General features: G+C 51.4%; 1 protein-coding gene across 1 annotated transcript; it reads right to left on the bottom strand.

Annotated features, from left to right (window-relative positions):
• Positions 1 to 13650: 13650 nt before the first annotated feature.
• Positions 13651 to 21261, bottom strand: RPL22 (ribosomal protein L22). Its single transcript, XM_066637485.1, has 4 exons — positions 21164 to 21261; positions 17403 to 17507; positions 15424 to 15548; positions 13651 to 13863 (listed from the first exon to the last, which is right to left on the bottom strand). Exons 1-4 carry the CDS (start codon positions 21173 to 21175, stop codon positions 13719 to 13721), a joined length of 387 nt encoding a protein of 128 aa, XP_066493582.1. The 5' UTR covers positions 21176 to 21261; the 3' UTR covers positions 13651 to 13718.

The raw sequence follows: 21261 nt of genomic DNA, 5'->3' as shown, positions 1-21261 counted from the left end.
GCCCAGGCGCGCTGACGTCCAGTCTGGTTGCCCTGGCAACCGCATCCCATCATTTGGGTACCAGCAGCCTGGCTGTGCGGGGTGTGTGTGTGTGTGTAAGGGACGGACACACAAACACTGTAAGGGACACACGCGCACACATCAGAGAGAGAGAGAGAGAGACAGAGAGGAGGGGAGGGGGTTGTCATCAAATTTGTCTGACTGGCAAGCAGGGGGGTGTGTGTGTGTGTGTGTGTGTGTGTGTAAGGGATACACACACACACACACACACACACTGGAAGAAGAGGGGGTTCAGTTCTGATTTGTCTGGCAAGTAGCTGTGCATGTGTGTTGTGTAAGGGACATACACACACACACACTGGAGAGGATGGGGTTGTGTGTGTAAGGACACACACACACACAACCTACTTGCCAGGCAGGCAAATCTGGGGGAGAACCCCCTCATCTCCTCTTCCCAGATTCCAAAAGCAGCCCCCCCCCCCCAACTTGGGCAACAGACAAACAGGCACTGAGGAGAGCAGGAGGAGTGGAGGGGGAGACGTCTTGCTGGAGACATCTTGCTAACACTGCTTTGGCATGTTCTTCTCATCAACTCTCCCCACCCCACCCTTAGCACCCAATCCCCCCAAATTGGCTTTAATGCAAGATCACACCAGACCAGACCTTCCTCACCTTCCCAATTATCCTGAGCTGTGACCATTGGTTCACATGACTTTGCCATTGGTGCCACACAGGACTCGCAAACATGCTCCTTTCATGTACCTCTGGACTTCACTCCTGCTCTGCCAGACCACATTGTGCATGAATCATCATGGCTTGGCTCTGAGTTCCCAGGTCCTGCTGGGGCTCAGCCTAACTACAGAAGCCAACACACTTTCTTACTACTTATCCCTGCCTCCCTCTCCATTTACCTCATTGGTGGTGACTCTAGATGGTCGTTTCCACAGGGCAGCATCTTCTTCTGCCTCCTTCACACCTTCACTGGTGTGATCAAAGAAAGGTCTTGTCTATTGCCCCAGTTCCCCAAGCAATGTGACATTCTGGGGTTGGGGGGGGGGGTCATATTGTTGCAACTTTGGGGGAGAACTCCCCAAAGGCTGTTATAATATTTGCTTTCTTAACAAGTTCACCATTGGATGGAGTGAGTAGCATGTGCTCCTGGGAACAACATCCCAGGAGCACATGCATGGGGTATCCAGAGCATGTTCACTGCCAGCCAGATCAAATCCTCCTTCCCTCTCTCCCTCTCTATGCACACACTATCTTTGTCTGTGTGCTTTGACTCAGAGAAGGACAATTCACCTCCCACCTTGATCCTTCCTAGGTAGGAAGACAGAAGTACTAGTGGATCCTGATGGAGGCTCCCATTCAATGAGTGTCTTGTCCATGAACGCTTTTGCCCATTCCAGGCAAATTGGCTAAGCGTGGCCACCCGGTCTATATCTCTGTGCCCTGCTCATCCAGAACAGCCAATCCCCACCTCATAAAACCATGTTAAACTCTGGCTGTTGAGCGCTACTGCTCTGTATGCGAAATGGGGCTGTCTACCGACAAGGTTGGGCTTTTCAACATATGCAGGGGACACCCTAGATAGGCAGAAGTAAACAAGGTTTGGAAATTAAATGTGGGGAACACCCCAAGGGTTTGGGTGGAATGAGCCTACTCAGTGGTCCTTGGGAGCCATGGGATTTAGAGGTGTCCATGGGAAAAACAGCAGCATGGGACAGAGAGGAGCAGGGAAGGAATTGGCCTCTTTGTGCCAGCTGAGCATTAGGGTTGGGGAGATGCAACGTTTTGTGGCAGGTCCTCTTTGCCAATTCAAAACAAAGTTACAGGCAGGGCTAAGCATCAGCAGAAATCACTCTTTGGCTGTGAAGACTTAAAGATCTCCTTTTTAAAAAAAAAAAAAATTAAGGAATTTCCATTTTTATCCAAAATGTGATTCATTTGATTGTTGTCAAATATCAGATTTTAGCAGGTATGTCTATAAATAAGGCAAAATTTTAAAAGGACAGACTGTACTTTTGGATCCGGAATGCTGCCAAATCCTCCTGTGGAGGAAAGGGATCCCTTATACTTCTGGCAAAACAAACAAGGAAACTCCATTAGAAGGAGCCCAGAATAACCAGCTTTGAGATTTGATCGCCTAGACCTGTGGGAATAAAATCTCTGGAGGAATATGTGGTGGAAGGTGCATGTCCAAATATAGATTGAACAGATACTTACCAATAGTCCTGCTGGTCAGGACTGGGACTTGCTTTGCTTCTGTCCAAGAAAAAAAGTTCTGTCTCTGGAGGACTGGAAAGAGGAGTGAAAGAGGAAGTGTGGTGGAGAGGAGAATGGTGGGCTAGAATGTCAGAGACTCTCCTCTCCTCTGCACTTCATCTATCACTCTGTCTCCTTCTTCCTTTTCAAATGCAGAGAGATGAAGGAACAGCAGAGGGCAGCAGTAATGGCCTCCTGCCAAGCTGCCACCTGAGGTGACTACCTCAACTGTCCTCATGAATGGGCCGGCCCTGCCCTCTAGCCCATCACACCTCTGAACCTGGCTAGAACCTCAGTCCTGTTCCATGGAACGCCCACCCAGCCTGAGCTCCGGCCATTGTTTGAATCCGTCGCCAGCTGCCAGGACGGTGGCAGCCATGGGGCAGAGTGGTGAGGCAGGCTAGGAGGTGGGGCGGGGCATAAGCAATAACTGAGCCATCTATATTTGGCAGGGTGGCAGTCAGCACCCACTGAGGGGGACTCTAACTGCTCACCTTCCTTTCCCAGTAATATCAAGTTAATCACATCCACCCTTTTCCCTGCAGAAAGCAAAGATCTAGAGCCCTGGAGATCATTGCACACAAGACAGGTGAGGGGGGTGCACTTATGGGTGGGGGGAGCTCAGTTGGTGCCAAAAGGGTGGATTGAGACGTCCTCTTAACCAACCCTTTCCTGTGATTTCAAGCTTAGCCTCACACCTTCATCACAATGCCAGAGATGGGAGTCTGTTGGCCTCCGGGTCCCAGTCTCCACGAGGCCTTCAGTTAGGGGGTAGGGTTGCAGACTCAGACTACAGCTATTCCAGGAGATTGATTTTCCAGTCAGATGCAATGTTAGACATTCCTGGGGCCCTGTTTGAACCTCCAGGTTAGCTTTCAGGAGACAGGTGCCAATTTCTGGGGACCCTGGGCTTGTTCTGCAAGGGTTGGCAACTCTACTGGGATGGGGGTGGGTCTACAGGCAGATGGGGAGTCAGAGACAGCAGGTGAGGTCAAGGCATACTGGAGTCAAGTGTTAGATTGGATAGAAGATTATCAGAACAGCTTGGGACAAGGCGATATTGCTACTCCAACCAATTGCTGATACTGAGGAACCTGGGCCTGGAGCAACAGTGATATAGACCCAGCCAGGCCCTTATTGGCTCCCCTGTTCACCTGGTTAGAAGAGGTGCAGTAACAGCTCTGGCCATTATCAAGGGTGGTGCTGCAGAGCAGCAAAGATCAAGCCAACAGTCTGGAAGGTGCCTCGGTGGAGCCCTGTTGCCAGAGTCCCCAGGCCAAGCCACATGGTGCCCACCAATGTGGGCCAGCCAGGATTTTCTGGCCTAGATCTGTGCATAGTGGGAAGCCCCTCAGCAAGGTTTCTGTACTGCTGGGCCACCTAGAGGGAGGTGGGAAGTTGCCTAGGGGACATGGCTCTCTAGAACTTCTCACCCGCAGAAGCGGAAAGAAAGTTTGCACCTTCTTGCCAGCCAGGGCCATGACGACGCTGCCCACTGTCTCCTCTCCCTGCAGAAGAAGGCTCTTAACAAACAGGTAGAGCAATGCCTGCCCCTAGTGGTCCATCAAGGGTTTGCATTCGCCTAGGCAGGCTGGATCTTGAGGCGGCTGCCCCATTTCCTCTAGACTCAGAAAGATCCTTCAGCCATCAGTTGGGGGAGGGAGGATGTTCCTTCTCCTGGTACCCACTAAGGGTACTCTAAGGGAGAGCCCACGAAGGGCTGGGTTGGGCAGCCCAAATGATGCCTCCTTTCTCACCTCCTATGACTTGTCTCCTTGGCTTCCAGGATGCCAGCGGCAGGACCCCTCTCTTCTGGGCCACCGAGTTCAGGCATGAGAACCTGGTGGAGCTGCTGCTGTCCCACGGTGCAGATGTGGCCACCCTGGATCACGTGAGGGAGTCATCAGCCGTTTGCACTGCCCTGGAGACAGACCTGGCAATGCCATGTTTTGGCCAGCTTGGCACATATGTGCGAGATGCTGAAAATATGGCAGTGTCAGCTGAGCATCACGTGGGGCGGGGCAGGGGAAGAGCACAGTTTGCTAGAAGACAGAAAAGGGGGTGTTTTAAGTGAATGTGAACACTCTCTCTAATCTGGGTCAGGTTCCCTGATACTGACTGGTAGCATCAGGGATTCAGTAGGTGGTTTTCGCTGCTCTGCCTGGAGATGTGGGTCTACAGAGACATAATTGAATCAGCACCATCAGGGGATCCTAGGCCGGCCCGCCATGACCCAAACACAGAAGTCTTGCATAATAGCTGGCAACTGGTTGGATGTGAGACGTGTGCCAACCAGGCAGCAGTGGGGTGGAGGGGCCCTCTGCAGCTCACAACCTCACCCTCCTGCTCCACCTCCTTCTGCCAGCCCTCTCCATCTCTCCCTGTCTCCATTCCCCCCCCAGAAAAGGAACACTGCTCTGCACTGGGCAGCCACTGTGGGCTCTGCCACCATTGCTAAGATGTTGCTGGATGCCGGAGCAGACGTGAATGCCCAGAACGACCAGGGTGACACCCCTCTGCACGTGGCAACCCGGGAGAGACGCTACCAGTGCCTGGTGTGAGTGAGAGCTGGAGGGAGCAGTGGCCCCAAAAGGGTGGCCCATTCATGAGGCAGACCGAGATGGTTGCCTAAGGCAACGGTTTGGCAGGGGACACCACTATTGTCCTCTTCTGCCTCATCTTCATGCTGGCCTTCCTTTCCCCACCTTCAATGGCTAGCCTTCCTTCCCTTACAGCAGCATGGGCTGCATATAACCACGAAGTGGTGATGTGGCCTGGCCAGTCAGCTGCAGCAGCAGTGCCAAACCCTTTCCCCAATAGTTCGATTAGACATCTCTGGGTGAAGAGGCCCAGAGAGCAGCTGTAACTGATGAGGCCAGGCACAGGTTGGGGTGGGGGGTCTTCTAGAAAGGTCCTCCAAGACAGCACTCAGAAGGAGCCTTTTCAAACCCTGCAAGCAGTGGGCTGGGATACTGAAAGCATGCTCCTGCTTAACCATGCTGGCCTTCTTCTAGTCCAGGGGTGCCCAAACCCCGGCCCTGGGGCCACTTGCAGCCCTGAAGGCCTCTCAATGCGGTCCTCAGGGAGCCCCCAGTCTCCAATGAGCCTCTGGCCCTCCGGAGATTTGTTGGAGCCCACACTGGCCAGACCCAACTGCTCTCAGTTTGAGGGCGACTGTTCGACCTCTCGTGTGAGCTGTGGGGATGAGGGCTCCCTCCACTGCTTGTTGTTTGACGTCTGTGTTGCAGTAGCAGCAGCAAAGGAAAGGCCAGCTTTGCTTTGTGCAAGGCCTTTTATAGGCCTTGAGCTATTTCAAGACCTTCATTAATTCATAAAAGTTCATCTTTAATATATTCATTTATGTAAACTTATGTAAATTTATTCAAATTTTAAATGTAAATTAATTATTTTCTTCCCCGGCCCCCGACACAGTATCAGAGAGATGATGTGGCCCTCCTGCCAAAAACTTTGGACATCCCTGTTCTAGTCTCTGGCATCTGAGAATTGCCAGTCTCCATCCAGGACTGCTCTCCAAGACAACGGGACACACTCCAGCATAGGCTAACCCGATTCCTCTGTTATATCCCGCAGCCTTTTTCTCACACACGGCGCCAAGGTCTCTCTTAGAAACAAAGCAGGTCAGACCCCCGTGCGGCTCACAAAGCGCAATTCCCCATCTCGGAGCACCATGAAGGCCTTTGCTGCCCACACACCAAGCCAGACGGAGAAGCTCCTCAGTGGGTGAGAGCCCTCAGGTGGTTGGGCCAAGGCTATGATGTGCCAACTGCGACTGGCATTCAATTGCCCAGCCCCATTAAGCGGGCTGGCCCTGCATGACTCCAAATGATCCCACTCATCTTTTCTGCCTCAGAGACATCTCCCGGGGCTTTGAGCAAGTCCCCGTCCCCTGCCTCAACGGGGTGGACGACGAGCCGTGTCCCAGCAACTTCCACTATATCGCCCAAGACATCCTCGCAGAGTCAGTGACCATCCCAGTGAGCGAGTGGGTGAGAACTCAGGTCAGAGGCACACCCCCAAACCTGTTTGTTCTCTGTCTTGGGCAAGGGGGGACCCCTATCAGGAGATCTCCCAGTCTCTGAGAATACCCCTGCCACAAGGGTGGCATCTGTGCAATGGAGGGGCTCCAGGCTGCAATGCAAAAACAATCCTACCCTAGCTGAATTTGGAAGGACCCCAATCCATCTATCAAGATGCACTGCAGCTCTGGAGCTGCCCCCTCCTTGTCCTCACCCCTTCATCTTTGCAAGGGCCAAGGATCTGGGGTAAGACATGGGAAGCTTCCATCCTCCCCAACACACGATCACTGTAAGGGAACTGAAAAATGCATTGGTAATCTCTACCTGCTGCCCTATGAGTGAATATTGTGGCTCCAACTCTTAACAGTTGAGGATATGATGCTGCCGGCTGAGTCCAACCCTTGGTCCGCAGACCTCAGCAATTGTCAGCAGAGAAGGGTCTTTTCCATCCTACCTGGAGGGTGAACTTAGAACCTGCTCCCAGTAACCTGAACCCCCTCCCATGTTTGAACAGTTCTCAATCTTATAGGGTCTGGTTACACTATATGGCAGTTACTGAAAGTTTCCTACCATAAAGATTGATTGAATGCAAATCCTTTGAATGAAAGAGCCTGGAGGAACTGTTTGTCTAGGGGTGCAACTGGTCCCCCAAACCTCCTGAGACGACAGCCCAAATTTTGCAACCAGCCATTCCTGGGGATGTGCCAGCCTCTGCTTCTCCTGGTCCCCCAATTGGAAATGGAAGAGTGTGGAGCAAAAGAGAACGTGCAGAGGAGAAGAGAGTGATGGGCTATGTATTGGAGATACCTCCTGTTCCATTCTGCTCCTTTTTAAAATTCAGGTTGTGGGAGGAGATGGGCAGCCCCCCCACCCCAATTTGTTGTCTGATGTGGTCGCCTCCTGGCAAGGTCCCGATTGTCCAAGTGTCCAAGTGTCCAAGCAAACCCAGTGTTCTAGCCCACAACTCTCCCACCCTGCACTCTTCCTGGTCTATCCACTTCTTCCTTTTTGAATTCAGGGGATGGAGGGTGGCGCAGGCATTGGCTGGCACAGCACCAGGCGAGGAGGAGGCAGCATTTTCTGGCCTGGGTCATGTTCTGGGAAATCTCAGACTGGCTCTGTCTGGAGTGCATTTGTTGAATCTCGAGCAGTGGCGTCACTAGGGTTTGCATCACCTGGTGTGGGAGGCCAGTGTGTCACCCCATGATGGACCTCCTCCCATGCAGTGGGTGGGGCAATGCCCTGAGCAGTGGGCATGGTGATGCACCATCACCCCGCTTCTTGGTTTTTGGCTATAACGTCTGCTAGAAAAGAGGTATTTCAATATGGTTTGGTTCATTGCATTCTGCATGTAATTACGCTTTGAATTATATATAACATGATGGTATTATTCAAAAATACCAAGATTTAAAAAAATTTGACCAGTAGTGGGTCACCCCCCGTGCGTGTCACCCAGTGCATCTTGCACCCCCCTGCACCCCCTAGCAACACCATTGATCTCGAGGTCCATCTGTTCGACGACCCTCCCCTCAAGCACTGACCTCCATGGTTTCTTCCAGCATGAAGAGAACCCTAAGAATGAGGCCTTGAGTTGTGCATTCAAGAGATGGGGGGGTGGTCTCTGGTCAGGGGTACCCACCTCTCTGAAACCTTTTCTTCCAGCACTGCACGTGTTCCAAAATCTGCTCAGCCAGGAAGTGTCCCTGCATCCTGCGCAGCCATGGCTACCGATACAATCGGGTAAGAGCCGCCAGGCAAGGTCACGGAGAGCTAGAACTGGGCTTGAGGTAGATGCCCAATTGCCCCCCCTTCTCAAATGCACTGGGATAATAGAAATGCATTGAAATGCAGACCTGGATAGGCTGAGTTTGAGATTCCCAAATTTATTCTGTAATAAATTGGTTTATTGTATAGTTTGTTTTGTCATGGCCTGCCCCCCCCCCCAGAAGCCCCTGTCCCAGGGATTTTGCCCCCTGGCTGCCCCCCACAGGCCTGCTGCTGGGGGGGGGGTTCCCTTCCCCTCCCTTGGCCAGGCAGGGGGTGACTGCTGGGGCCACTGAGATCTAACCATGGCTTTTTCCTCCCGCTCTCCAGTCCGGCCTTGTGATGGAGACCTTCAACTGGTGGAAACACTGTTCCCACATCTACGAGTGCCACGTGCTCTGCGTGTGTCCCAGTGCCTGCCCAAACCGAGTGGTGCAGCGGGGCCTCCGGTGAGTCATGCTTCTCCTGCCAGGAATTGTGTCCCACACCCAACCTCCTCTGCCAGCCAGGAGGGATTCCAGTCCTTTGTCTTAACTCTCTTCACAGCCTGGTCACAAAATTCCATGGTTTGGGGCTTGCCCACCAAGGCCGAACCGGCAGGGTCAAAGAGAGCACCAGGCAGTGGCAGGGTGAAGGGCCAAGATGATGGCCAAGGGCAGGTGGAGGTTGCGGTTCCCCAGCCCTGCCATTCCCATCACTCAGAGCAGGCAGCCCTGCTGGGATCTGGGTGGCGGGTGGAATGTCAAACATGCTCACCTGAGGTCTTGGAAGGGGTAAAATCTTTTGGCAGGAAAGGCTCCTTTGAGGGCGGGGAGGAACAGGGCCCAGCAACCCTAACTGCACTCAGGTGGGGGGGGGGGGAGATGCGGCCATCTCCCAGGGAATCCAACACAGGGCTCAGAACACGTTCTTAGATCATGCTGCTTCAGAGCAATGTGCGCAAAGGGACATGCGGGGACACATGCCTGAAATGTATCTTGGACAGCTGTCAATATCAGTGGTACGAATATGTCCTGGAGCGGGCCAAAGCTTGTTTTTGGGGTTCACAACTCCGGCTCCTTATTCCTTAAGAGGAAGACTCACAGTTGTGGTCCAGGGCAGGCAGCCCCCTAGCCAGCTCCTGGCACCAAAGCCAAGCACCAGGCTAGAGATTTCGTAGAGTGCAGTTTCCTGGCAGGGGTGGAGGGGTCTCATTTTGGATGTGCCCCAAAGCTCCTTTTGGGGTGCAGCAGGATGATCATTTCAGCTCCGTATGCAGGCTCCTTGCACAACTGGAAAGCGGTACAGAAATACTGATAATTAATAACAACAGCAACAACTCTTTCCAAGGAGGTACAAGGTGTCCCCGCTGTGCTTGCGGAGCTGCCCCCAGGAATAGCCTTGTTGGGAGTCGGGGGGGGGCCAGATTCTTCCAGGCTTAGGAGCTAGGACACTGTGGAAAGGAGGGCAGGAGTGAGTCAGGATCCTGCATTCTCTCCAGAAGGGATTTGACCCCCACTGCTTCTCCTGTTCCCTCCCCACACCCAGCCTTGCATCTGTGGCCAGCAGGGGGCAGAGGAGTCTCTCTTATTCCAGAGACTGGCTCCAAATCCTCTTTTGCAGGACTCAACTCCAACTCTACAGGACACCAGACAAGGGCTGGGGGGTCCGCACCATGCAGGATTTGCTCCGAGGAACCTTCATTTGCCAGTGAGTCTCAGAGCAACACCCTTCTCCGAGTCCTCCTTGCACCTGGAGGACTCCCCTCAACTTGAGGAGGGGAAACCTTGGAACTAACCAGAGCCCCTCACCTTTTCTTCCCTGCCAGGTATTTTGGGGAACTAATCCATGCAGAGGCGTCGCAAGAACGAGAGGATGACACTTACTATTATAGTGTGGAAGCAAAGGTGGAGTCTCAGTCTTGTGTACAGTGGGAGCGGGAATTGGTGCCCCAAGGGAGAACTAGAGGCATGCCTCTCCTTAGAACCCACAGCTCTGCCCCTGCCTGAATTGAGACCCTTCAAGCCCTGGTTCATTAATAGGTGTCTCAAGAGTGCTGGAGGGAGGCACAGGGGGTGGGTGACCCTGAACAACTTATCAGCACCGGAGGGCAAAGTTGCACGTAAGAGACAGGAGAGCAGCCCTGATCCCAGCATTGTGACTCCTGCAGGACGGGCAGTATTACATCGATGGGCGCTACTTCGGGAACATTGGCCGCTTCCTGAACCACGCGTGTGACCCCAACGTGATGGCTCTGCGAGTGTCGGTGGACCACGAGATCTATGGCATTGGCTTCTTCACGGAACGGGCCGTCCAAGCTGGCGAAGAACTGGTGTAGGTGTCACCAGGGAAGCAGGGGCCAGGGGGCAGGCTTTGTGCGCAACGTCCAAGCTGGGACTGCTGTACTTACGCTTCACTACATCCTCTGTTGCTTCTTGAATGGTGGAAGCAAAGGAAAGGCCCAGTCCCAAGGGAGGGAGCTCTGTGGAGTCACATTTGGATGACTGTGGGCACGGTTCTGGTTAGCCCATTATTGGTTCAAGCCCATTAAAAGCTATCACAGAGCTGGAACAGGGCCACACAAGCAGCTAGGGGCTGGTGCAAATTCCCTACAATCAGGGCTGGGCCATTCATGAGGTCAACTGAAGCAACCACCTCAGGCAGCAATAATCATAAAAATAATAAATCATACCATAAAAACAACTACAAAACTCCAATGCAACTAAGGCCAGAAAGAAAAGGAAAGTCTTCAGCACTTGCCAGAAGGCAACAGAAGAGGGGACAGTTTTTAATCCCACTGAGAGGGAGTTCCATAATGAAGGTGCCACCATAGAGAAGGCCCTGCTTCTCATAGCCATCAATCTGGTTTCTGCCAGAGGCAACACACGCAGCAGGGCCTCTCTGCAGACCTTAGGGTATAGGCTTAGGCAAGCAGCTGTCTCTCAGCCATCTCTCCACCCCCCCCCCAGTGGAAAGCCACCTTTCACAGCAAGTCCAACATTCCTTCCTTCTCACCCAGGTTTGACTATGGACACTCATATTGGGAGTACAAAGGCCCGGGAGCCTGCAGGTGTAACTCACCCAAATGCAGGTACCGTTTGGCGCCATCATCTTTAGCAGAGGCGGAAGAGCCAGACCTGGAGCCTGCCGACTCAGAACCCTTGCTCCAAGACTCGGATCTCAAATCCCAGAGCCTGGACGCCGTGAAGATACTCACATGCTCCCTGCCCACGGACCAAGCCTCACCAGCATAGCTCCATCACACCACCCAGGGAGAGATGCTATGGCTGCCTTCCCATTCCACACGGTGCTCAGCCACAGGGGCCTTCCTGGTCACAACAGGCACTAATTTATTTATCTGCTGATGTGCCTCTTCTGGGCTTGTTCATCCCATTGACCGGTGTGATCAATTCCAATAAAGAGGCTGAGGTGACCCATGTTTCTCTGATGTTCCTTCAGCTGGAGGGAGGGACCTGGTGCACCATCTCTGGCCAGTGGGGGGCCTCAGCAGGTTAGAGCAGCAGGGTGAAAGCCTGCCACTCTCCCCAGGATGGCCTACCTGCCTCTGCCCCAGTTGCTATTTACAGGGAAGGCCCATGCAATCACACCAGGGCCAATGATGCAACTGAAGACTTGTCTAGACTGGCTTGCAGGCAGGTTGCCCAAGGCACTCTCTCCTGAATTCCAACCCTGCCAAGAGAAAAATTGAATGTTTGCAGACCGACCTACAGCCAGCCACAGAACCAGTGAAACCCCACCCTGCCTACTCCTGAGTTTATGAAGAGATTGAGGAGGGGGAGCTCTGAGCTGACGTCCAAGCACCCGGTGGCAATCTCTGAATACCAGTTCCAAAAGAGAGGGGACCTGCTCCTTGGGGGCTTCCTAGTGGTGGCTGGTGGGCTCCTCTGTGAAGCAGGATGCAAGATGAGATGGGCCTGATCCAGCAGGGCTCATCTTAGGTGGAACAGACCCTCTTAGCTCACTTTTTCCCCATTTGAGCACCACCCTGAGCCCACCACAAGGCAACATTCTTTATTCATACCAAGATTTTTGATATATAAATCCTCCACTCTTTTATCCAGGAATGGCGGGGGGGGGGGGAGAAGAGAGATAAAGTCCCTGATGGAAGCCAGGTCTACCTCCTATTTTACTCAATTAGGAGACTTTCGCTCTCCTTTGAGTTTTGGTGACAGAAGGGACAAATTTGCCTTGCATGCCCAGGAAGGAGTTCCAGGAAGTCGGATCAAATTTTGGATTTCTCCCACTGGTAGGACAGAGGTCTAGAAGCACCACCTTTCTCAGGTATGCTTCTGCGGGCTTTAGGCAAAGTGTTGTTCAGGGAGGACAGAGCAGGGCTGGAGAAGAGCTACTGTCCCTCCTTTAGATGCACATCCCCAAGCTTCCAAGGCATCAAGGGAGTGTGTACATTACACACTCCCTCTTACAGCATGTCCGTTGTTGTGCTGTGTTTTCAACGGTGAACGGTTTTCACCTCCTAAAGAAGGTGAAAAAATCATGGGAAAAGTGGAAAAACAGGTGAAGAGAGTTGCTCATCCTTTGCAATTAAAGCTTGGGAGGTGAAGCCACATTTTGTGATGCTGTAAACTTCTGGAATGTTTTCATCACCAACTTTAACACTTTACTAAAGTTGTTGTTTATCATTCTAATATAGCGTTTTCCTTATGCTATCAGGCCAGGGGTTCCCAAACATTTTAGCACTGGGACCCACTTTTTAAAAAGAGCACTCTATCAGGACCCACCTAACTTTACGACACGAAAAAAATTCACTTTATTCACTGGATTTTTATCCTGCTTTTCGCCCCATAAGGGAACTTGATCAGCTGCTCAAGGCTGTTTTTATCCTTTTTACTATTTGGGGAGGAGGTTCTGGAGCATGTGTTGAGCTCCACATGCATTGAACCGGGATCATTCTGGTGGCCTTGCATTCCCCTTTGCCTGGCCTTCAATAAGAACCAAGGAATATTTGCTAACTCACAAGTGTAACATATGTTTGCTGAGCACACGTGCAGCTCAATTTCACTTTCCATAAGACTTAATACATTTTCCTTGTCATCTGGGGGGGGGGGGGACTTCCTTCTCCAGAGTTTGTTGGGGCCTGCATCCATCCTGGAGATGTTGTGTCCCCTTTGGCTTGCCCTTCAAATTAGACCAAAGCACAGTTGCCTACTCACAAGTAAACATGCATGTGCTGCTTAATTTCACTGGGCTCAATACATTTTCCTTGTCAGCTATCAGCTTGCCAGTGTCACAACCCAAAATTGGGTTCACAGCTTGTCAGTGTCACAGCTTGTCAGTGTCACAACCCACAAAAATTGGGTTGTAACCCACTGCAGGGTTTGACAACTGCTGTATTAGGTATTTAGGGTGATTTTTCAACCAACAGGTGTACTTTCCCCTCACCCCACACATCCAGATCTCCCTAGACTCTTAAATCTGTTTAAGGCTTTGGTGTCCATATGCAAACTGACTTAGTTGTGACATTCATTCCTCATCCCCCCCCCCCATACACACACACACACACACAAGCAGATGGACACTCCCCCAGCTCACTGCAATCGCAACATTGAACCACATGCAGAAAAGCTACAACAACCTCTGCTATTTTATTCAACAAACAGTGAATGTACAGAACTATTCCAGATCCATTTTGATTTAATCTTCCTCCTCCTCCTCCTCCTCATCCTGGTTAATCTGGAAGTATCTCAGCTCATAACTCTCCTTGCTGTTGGCAACCACACGCAGCCAGTCTCGCAAATTGTTTTTCTTCAGGTATTTCTTAGTCAGATACTTCAAATACCTGGAGAGAGGGGGAGGGAGAAGGGGGGAGAGAGAGAGAGAGAAGAGGTGACTCAACTGAATGAACTGTGGTGCCAAAGTATCACTCTTTGGACCATCATGAGATGCTTGCCTGGTCAGGGCTAACTGAAGAGCTACCCCAATACCACCCAGTGTGCAACATGGCCACATGACAGGGTACAAGGCTTACAGCAAAGTCAACTCAAAGAACTGGGCACTGGTTTTTGTTTTAAAACGAAAAAAGCTTCTAGCCCTCAGCCGCTGATCCTGAAACCATATTGGGAATTCCTGCTGAAATCACAGAAGGCTCCACTACTCCACTCGCTGTTTCACGTCTGTGATGCAGCAGTGGTAGCAAAGAAAAGGCTGGTCTTGCTTTGTGTAAGGCCTTTTATAGGCCTTGAGCTATTCCAAGACTTTATTCATTCATATAAGTTCCATCTCTAATATAGTCATTTATGTAAATTTATTCAAATTGTAAATTAATTCTGTCTTTTCGGCCCCTGACATAGTGTCAGAGAGATGATGTGGCCCTCCTGCCAAAATGTTTGGAAACCGCTGAGCTATCCTAAGGACAGCCTGTGACACAGAAAGAGGAACTCCAGCCATTACAAGCCTCCACTATCATGTTCTACCTTTCCCTTTGACAGCTGAATATTATTTCGTCCTTTAAGGCTCCCTGATGGGTTCCTGCTATGAAGACCCTTCTGGGAAAGAGGATAAAAACAGTCTCCACTGGATGTTCTGACAAGGGATTTGCATTTGTTAAAAGACTTCAGAATTCTCTCTGCTGCAGAGGGGCAAACGCCGCTGGCTGTTCTCCCAAAGGCAGAAGCAGGAGAGAAAATCCACAGTGCGGGGGGGGGGTGTCATTGCAGCCTTGTGTGTGCCACAGCTGGACTTCTGAATTCCTGTCTTTCCCACATGGCAAGCCTCTTGCAAAGCTCCTCTGGGGCTTGCATAAAATCAGAAGCAGCTCTTCAAAGCTCTAATTAGCATCTCAGCGTATGATTCGGAGCCTGGCTCTCGGCACTGTGGCTGCTTTCAAATATTGATTGCATTATAAGACCTGGCTGAAAGTGTTGAGCTGTTCTGAAAAGTCTTTGCACTACTGCAGTGGGATACAGGCCCAGTGGTGGCAATAAACCAAAATAAAACGGTATCCAGAGGTACAATGCTCCTGTACACAGAGGTTCCACTTTCTCCATCACGGCTAACAGCTGCATTTTGTAGTGATGACTAGTCACCCCATTCAATTAATTCTCTGTGGGGTGAAGAAATTCCCTCTTTTGCCTGCCCTAAATCAGCAGTCCCTCCATCACACCGGGTGGTCCTCCTTTCTGACTCAGCAGCGATGGACTACAAAATGCAGGGGAAGAAGTCAGCTCTTTGGAACTTCTGGCGCTTCCTCTCCTTCACCCTGCAGCCAATTTCAAAGCAAGAGAGGAATACCAGAAAGCCGCTGCCTGTTTGAGCCTGTGCCGCTGGGGGATAAAATCTGCAGTGCCCCCCCCCCCAAACACCCCTCTTCCAGGTCTCTGAAGCACTCATGGCTCCTTACCTCTTGGAGAATGGGATCTCAGAGGTGACAGTGATTTTGCTTTTGCTTCTCTCAAGTGTCACCACGCCACCGCCCAGGTTGCCAGCTTTGCCATTCACCTTGATGCGCTCCTGCAGGAACTGCTCCTACAAAGATGGGGATTGTTAAGAGATGAGGTCAGATATTTATATATTTTTGAACACACTTTCATTCTGCCCTTCCTCCCCTGGGGCAGTCTACATACCTTTCCCTTCTCTAGGCTCACATTAACCCTGTGAGGTAGGTTTGGCTTGGAGGCAGCAGCTGGCCCAGGGTCACCCAATGAACAGCCTTAAGCCAGCCACTTCCCTCTCAGCCTCAGTCTTCCCCATCTGTAATGTGGCACAAGAATATTCCCTCTACAGGACTCTTAAAGACAACATCAAGACGAATACATATGAAGCCCATTCACACACACAGTGCCAAGTGGTTTTAATGCTGCCTATGTCCAAGGAACCCCAAAGAAAAATAAAGGGGTGTTTCCATAAAATAATTTTTTTTCAGAAGCATTTCCCAATGGAAAGCAAGATAAGCAGTTCCAGAGGAGCCCAATTAATGACTGCACTGCAACTAGTGCAGAATGTGGCAGCCCGTGTAGTTACTGGAGGTAGGCAATTTGACTCTGTCGGTCCGTTTCTCCAGCGGCTGCATTGGCTGCCCATTCGTTTCCAGGCCCAATTCAAGGTGCTGGTTTTGACCTTTAAAGCCCTATACTGCTCTGGACCAGGATATCTTAGAGATCGCCTACTTCCATACAATCCGGCTCATCCTCTTAGGTCATCAGAGAAGGCCTTTTTACAAGTGCCGCCGCCTTAGTCACACAGACACCACTCCGTACAAAAAGAGTGCATCATTTATTTCTTTTGCATTCCTTATGATAAATGCCAGACCCAAAGTAGCCCCAAAAAACAAAACAGGGATGAGGAAGACAAGTTAACCTACAGCCCCCACCAATTCATGAACTAAAGCTTTTATTGATCAACCTAACCATTGCACTCATTACTGCTTAAGGCTCTAAGGTAAGCTGGCACAGGAGATCAGTGGAGATTAAATATGAGCAGAGCTTCTCAACTCCTAGGACAATTTGGTGACAGACCAAGTTGTTGAGTTTGTAGTTGAACTCTTGTTCTGCACAAGATTTCAAAGAAAGGCCAGTCTTGCATTCATCAGGCACAAAGTGGGGGGGGGGGAGTGTCTCCTGACTTTAAGTAGTACTTCCATCAGCCATGTGGTTTGTCCCACAGTTGTCGGCCCATGGAAGGTGACACAGTGGATTTGGGAGTTCCCAAGTTGTCCCTCATCCAGGGCCCAAAAAGACCTAATTCTGCTTAGCTTCCCAAAATCAGCGTAGCCAGAGAAAAGATGCAACATCTGAATCTGAGAGTAGATCACTCAGTTGTAACTCCTTCTCCAGTTCCTCTTGCTTGAAAAGAATGAATGGCCAATTCAGGAGCACCTCATTGTTCCTGGACTACTGGCCAACATTCAGGGCAATGGAGGCCAAAAGAAAGCTAATTGCAAGTAACACCAATCAGAGCTGGAGGCCACTGCCAAAGTAGCAGTGTCACAGACAAACACCCCAGCAAGCTCGGACAAAGGAGACAGACCCCTGGTGCAAACTGGGCCAGAAAGACACATATGGACACAGGTGCAGCTCCCCTGCCAAATGCCAGTCCCAACCAGGCCAAGATCTGTTGCAAGGAAGGGCTCGCACCCCTTTGCGACACTCTCAACCATGCCATGGACAGTGTACAGAAGGTGCCAGTCAAACAGAGTTGTGCACACCAGGTCAAAACAGGCCTTCACAGGAAGGCAAAAAGCTTTAGGCAACCCACACCTCAAAGCCCCCAAAGCAAAAAGCAAAAAAAGGAGTGGTGTTCCGGAAACACTGTCCAGCTTCCTGGCTAGGGACACACAGTGCAGCTAGAAAGGGCACAAGCCTCCTAATGCCAGTCACTTACGAAGTTGGCTGCATCCATGATGCCATCTTCCACTGGGTGGGTGCAGTCCAGGGTGAACTTTGAAACCTGCTTTTTCTTTTTGCCACCCTTAATCAGAGTCTTCTTCTGTAGGGGGGGTGGGGGTGGGAAGAGCAAACACCAACATCAGAGAAAGGATAGCACAAGTCAGACAGCACACACACACCCCCCAACAAATCATGATGGCATGTCTGAGTTGGTGGGCCTCAGTGGTGTTAGGAGTGGGGCAGCTGTCCCTCCCCAAGTCCACTGTTCAAAGCCCCCTTCCCCACACCTGATGCTGTGTCAGATGCATGGAGGCAACTGGGCAATCTGAAACACCCAAAGTCCTCTCTCTTAACCAGCTATAATGATGTGGGTTAGGCACTGGTGGCCTGAGAGCCTCTGCACTAGCTTCTTACCATGTCCCAGAGCCAGTTCAGAAGTTCCTAATCTTTCCATTCTCATTGTGTCTGTCTTCTGAGCTCTCCTCCCTGCCTCCACGGTACCTTCACAATCACCCTGCAAGGTAGCTTAGATTGAGCCACAACAACTGGGCCAAGGTTGCCCAATGACCTTCATGACTGAGTTCTGAACTTGGTCCCCCTGGCCCAACACTCTAACCACAACATCACACCTCTGCCGCCTCACACTTCCTCCAAATCCCTTCCTTGCTCTTCATGAGAACTTCCACCAGCAAGTTCACTTGTGCTGCTTCTGGGGCCCTATTATACACAGCAAACAACTTAGTCTACACAGGAACCCAGCAGAGGTGGACATCCACGGTGGAATGGGAAATTTGTCTCTGTGTTCACAATAGAAAAGAATGTTATTTGAAGCTCACAAGGGTTAAAACCACCCAGCAATTGGGTTATGCGTAAAAAAGACTCCATCTTCCCCCCAAAGAGCAAAGACACATTCTCTACTGATGTGACATGACCCAAGCCTCAATGTTTGCTTTAGGCCTTTGGGAGTCATGACTGCGGGTCATCTCCTGGATTGCCTTCTCGTGGCAACTAAGTGACCTTGTTCCCGTGTGCATCGCACCTTAAGCCCAGACCTGGCTGTGCAGCATCAGTACGAAAGCATGCTGCGACATTTGTGCAAGATGGAGCATTTCACGTATTTATCATTCCGATTATTGCATGGTTTTGGTAAGTCATGTGCCTTAAGCATTCTTGCATATCTGGACTTGCAACTGCTGCTCCTTACATCCGTTGCACGTTCTCTGCATCCTGAGGGTCAGTTCAGCTCACACTTCATTCCCTGGCACCTCTTGTCCCTTCCTGGCTTGGTTATATCAAGCCTGCACTACTAGAAAATGGATTAAACGATGGTGAGCATCACCAAAACACAAGAAGCATTTTGCTTGGTGCCTATGAGAAGCAAGGGTGGTGCCAAGCAGGCAAACCTGGGGAGACTTCCAATGTCTGGAGCCCCACAGAGAAGACCATTCCCCAGCTGCTCCCAACCCATGCCTCTGAAGGCATAAGAAGAGCCCTGGTGGGCAGATCAAGGGCTCTTCTAGTTCAGTTTCCTGCATCTCATAGCGGCTGAAATGGTGTCTCTGGGAGCAAAAAAAAAAGACGCCTGTATCCTGCTGCCACTCCTCCTGCATGCAAGGAAGGAAGGCTAGTTCCTTAAGGCAGGTGCACCCAGGAGAGGGTCTTTGCAAACCACCTCCCTTGACTTACGGGGTAAACTGCCTAGGACTTGCAGGGCTGGGAGAGTACACAGGCAGGCCAGGCCAGTCCCTAACGCACTCTCAGAGGCAGAGCAGTGTGACTTTTATAACTCAGAGTCAGAAGAATGGGAAGGATTTGGGGGAAGGATCTGTGAAGGAATGGAATGGTTGGGTCGCAGGGGAAGGGACACTGTGAGGCATGCCTTAATTTGTTCTGACTTTAGCAATCTGGCTGAACCTATAGACAGAGGTGTCTGAAAATAATGTTAGTTATTTTACTCAGAAGCAAGCCCTTTGTGTTCAGTAAGATTCAGGATGTAATCCTATCTTACTCATTGAAAACAAACACCTCTACCTAGGTCTTCTTTCCAGTGAGTAAAGTAGGTTTACAGCCTAAGTCTTACTGAACACAATGGGCTTACTTCTGAGAAAGGTAAGTAACATCATTTTCAAACACCTTTACCCATAGGAGGAGAGAAGGCTCAGGCAAGATCTTGTGGGAGGGGCTGTGCACTTTTGGGGCAGAGAAATGGTTTGTTCCACACTGTCCACTATAGCACAGGGGGATGGAGGGAACAGCATCGATGTGGGGTACTCAGGAAACAGGACAGGGATGAGAGAAGCAAGGAGACGTGGCATGGTGGGGGAAAGGCAGCTGGTGAAGAATGTTGGGGGCACAGACAGTTAGAGGACAGTTGGAAAAGAATTTTGGGGGCACTGACAATTAGAGGGCCGTTAGAAAAGACTGCTGGGGGGCACAGTTAAAGTTGGAAAAGCCTGTTGGGAGAGACAGGTTAAGGCAAATGGCTGGTCAAATGCCTTGGTACAACCTGAAGTACATCAAAAGCACTCCCTGAAGCAACACTAAGGTGCTAGAAAGCACCACCAAGGAGCAAACCCCCTGAAAAATAAACTTTAATGAGCTCCACATCTATTTTGACTGGCATCACACATTTAGTATATAGCTCCTGCTTTACGAATAGAATGACTCAAGTTCAACCCTTGACAGTATCTCCAGGTAGGGGAGAGCAAACTATTGCCTGAGATCTCAGAGTGCCTCCATCCGTCTGTGCTGACAATACTAGACCAGCTAGGATACAATAAACTATATAAATTCCTTAAGGCAGGTGCACTCAAGTCTCTGCAGACCACCTTACCACCTTTCCCAGCTGTACAGTGTCCACCTTCCACCTGCTCACACAGACACACACAAGGTGGGCTGCTTTTTTTTTTTCCTAAACACAACACAGCCCCAAACCTTGTAGCCTCTCCATGCAAAGGAGGGCAGGAACAGGAACATGTGAAGCTGCTTCCTACCAAGTCTGACTTTTGCCCAACTGGCTCAGTGTGGTCAACACAGATCAGCAGTGCCTCTCCGGGGTTTTGGACTGGGGACTTGCCCAGCCCTACCTGGTCGTGCCATCAAGGGGCTGAGGCTGCAATCCTATCCATGCTTACCTGGAAGCAAGCCCCACTGACTATAATGATACTTACTTCCAGGGAGACAGGCATAGGATTGGGCTCTGAGCCTGCTGGGGCCTCCCACCTGCACTCCCCAACACGTGTCTGAGCTCTGACCCATGGGGATGCCATCCACAGAACCAGACACCCCCCCCCCAATGCACCTGGCCCAGTGGAGATGCTTTGCACATGGTCAAGAGCCCCAGCATTGAGAGGGGCTGCAACACAGGTCCAGCCCTGGAAAGCCCCACCAGCCCCAACTCCTGCTGGTCCTTATACAGACAACAACCAGAAGGGGCTGGGGCTGGTGGGGCTCGACCTAGAGAGGCTCCTGTGCTGCAGCCCCTCTCCAGCAGAGAGAGGGGCTCCTGCCCATGTGCAGAGCGCCTCCTGCCCATCGACCCCCCAGCAGAGAAAGGGGCTCCTGCCCATGTGCAGAGAGCGTCCTAGCCGCCCCTCCTCCACCAGAGAAAGGGGGCTCCTGTCCACGTGCAGAGCGCGTTCCGCCCGCCCACGGGAACGGGGGGATCGCGGCTCCAACGGGGACTGGGACAAGGACAGCAGGCGGCCCAGAGACCGCCGATCCCCCGGCTCCAGGCCGGCCCCGCCGGAGACTCACCACAGGAGCCATGGCGGCAGCAACGAGAGCAGAGAGAAAGGAAGGGCGCTTCCGCGCATGCACCGATGTGTTGCCCCGCCACCCCACGCAGAGCGTGT

This window comes from Tiliqua scincoides, chromosome 9 (genome assembly GCF_035046505.1).
Source record: "Tiliqua scincoides isolate rTilSci1 chromosome 9, rTilSci1.hap2, whole genome shotgun sequence".
Lineage (NCBI taxonomy): Eukaryota > Metazoa > Chordata > Lepidosauria > Squamata > Scincidae > Tiliqua > Tiliqua scincoides.
Note: the sequence above shows the minus strand (reverse complement) of the source record. Positions and strands in the feature narration are given on the sequence as shown.

What these genes read in the sequence shown, in the direction of transcription:
- RPL22 (XM_066637485.1), bottom strand. An exon ending in TCATGGATGCAGCCAACTTC is followed by an intron (nt 15,549 to 17,402) that starts GTAAGTGACTGG and finishes CCATCTTTGTAG; the next exon opens with GAGCAGTTCCTGCAGGAGCG. An exon ending in GAGATCCCATTCTCCAAGAG is followed by an intron (nt 13,864 to 15,423) that starts GTAAGGAGCCAT and finishes CCCTCTCTCCAG; the next exon opens with GTATTTGAAGTATCTGACTA.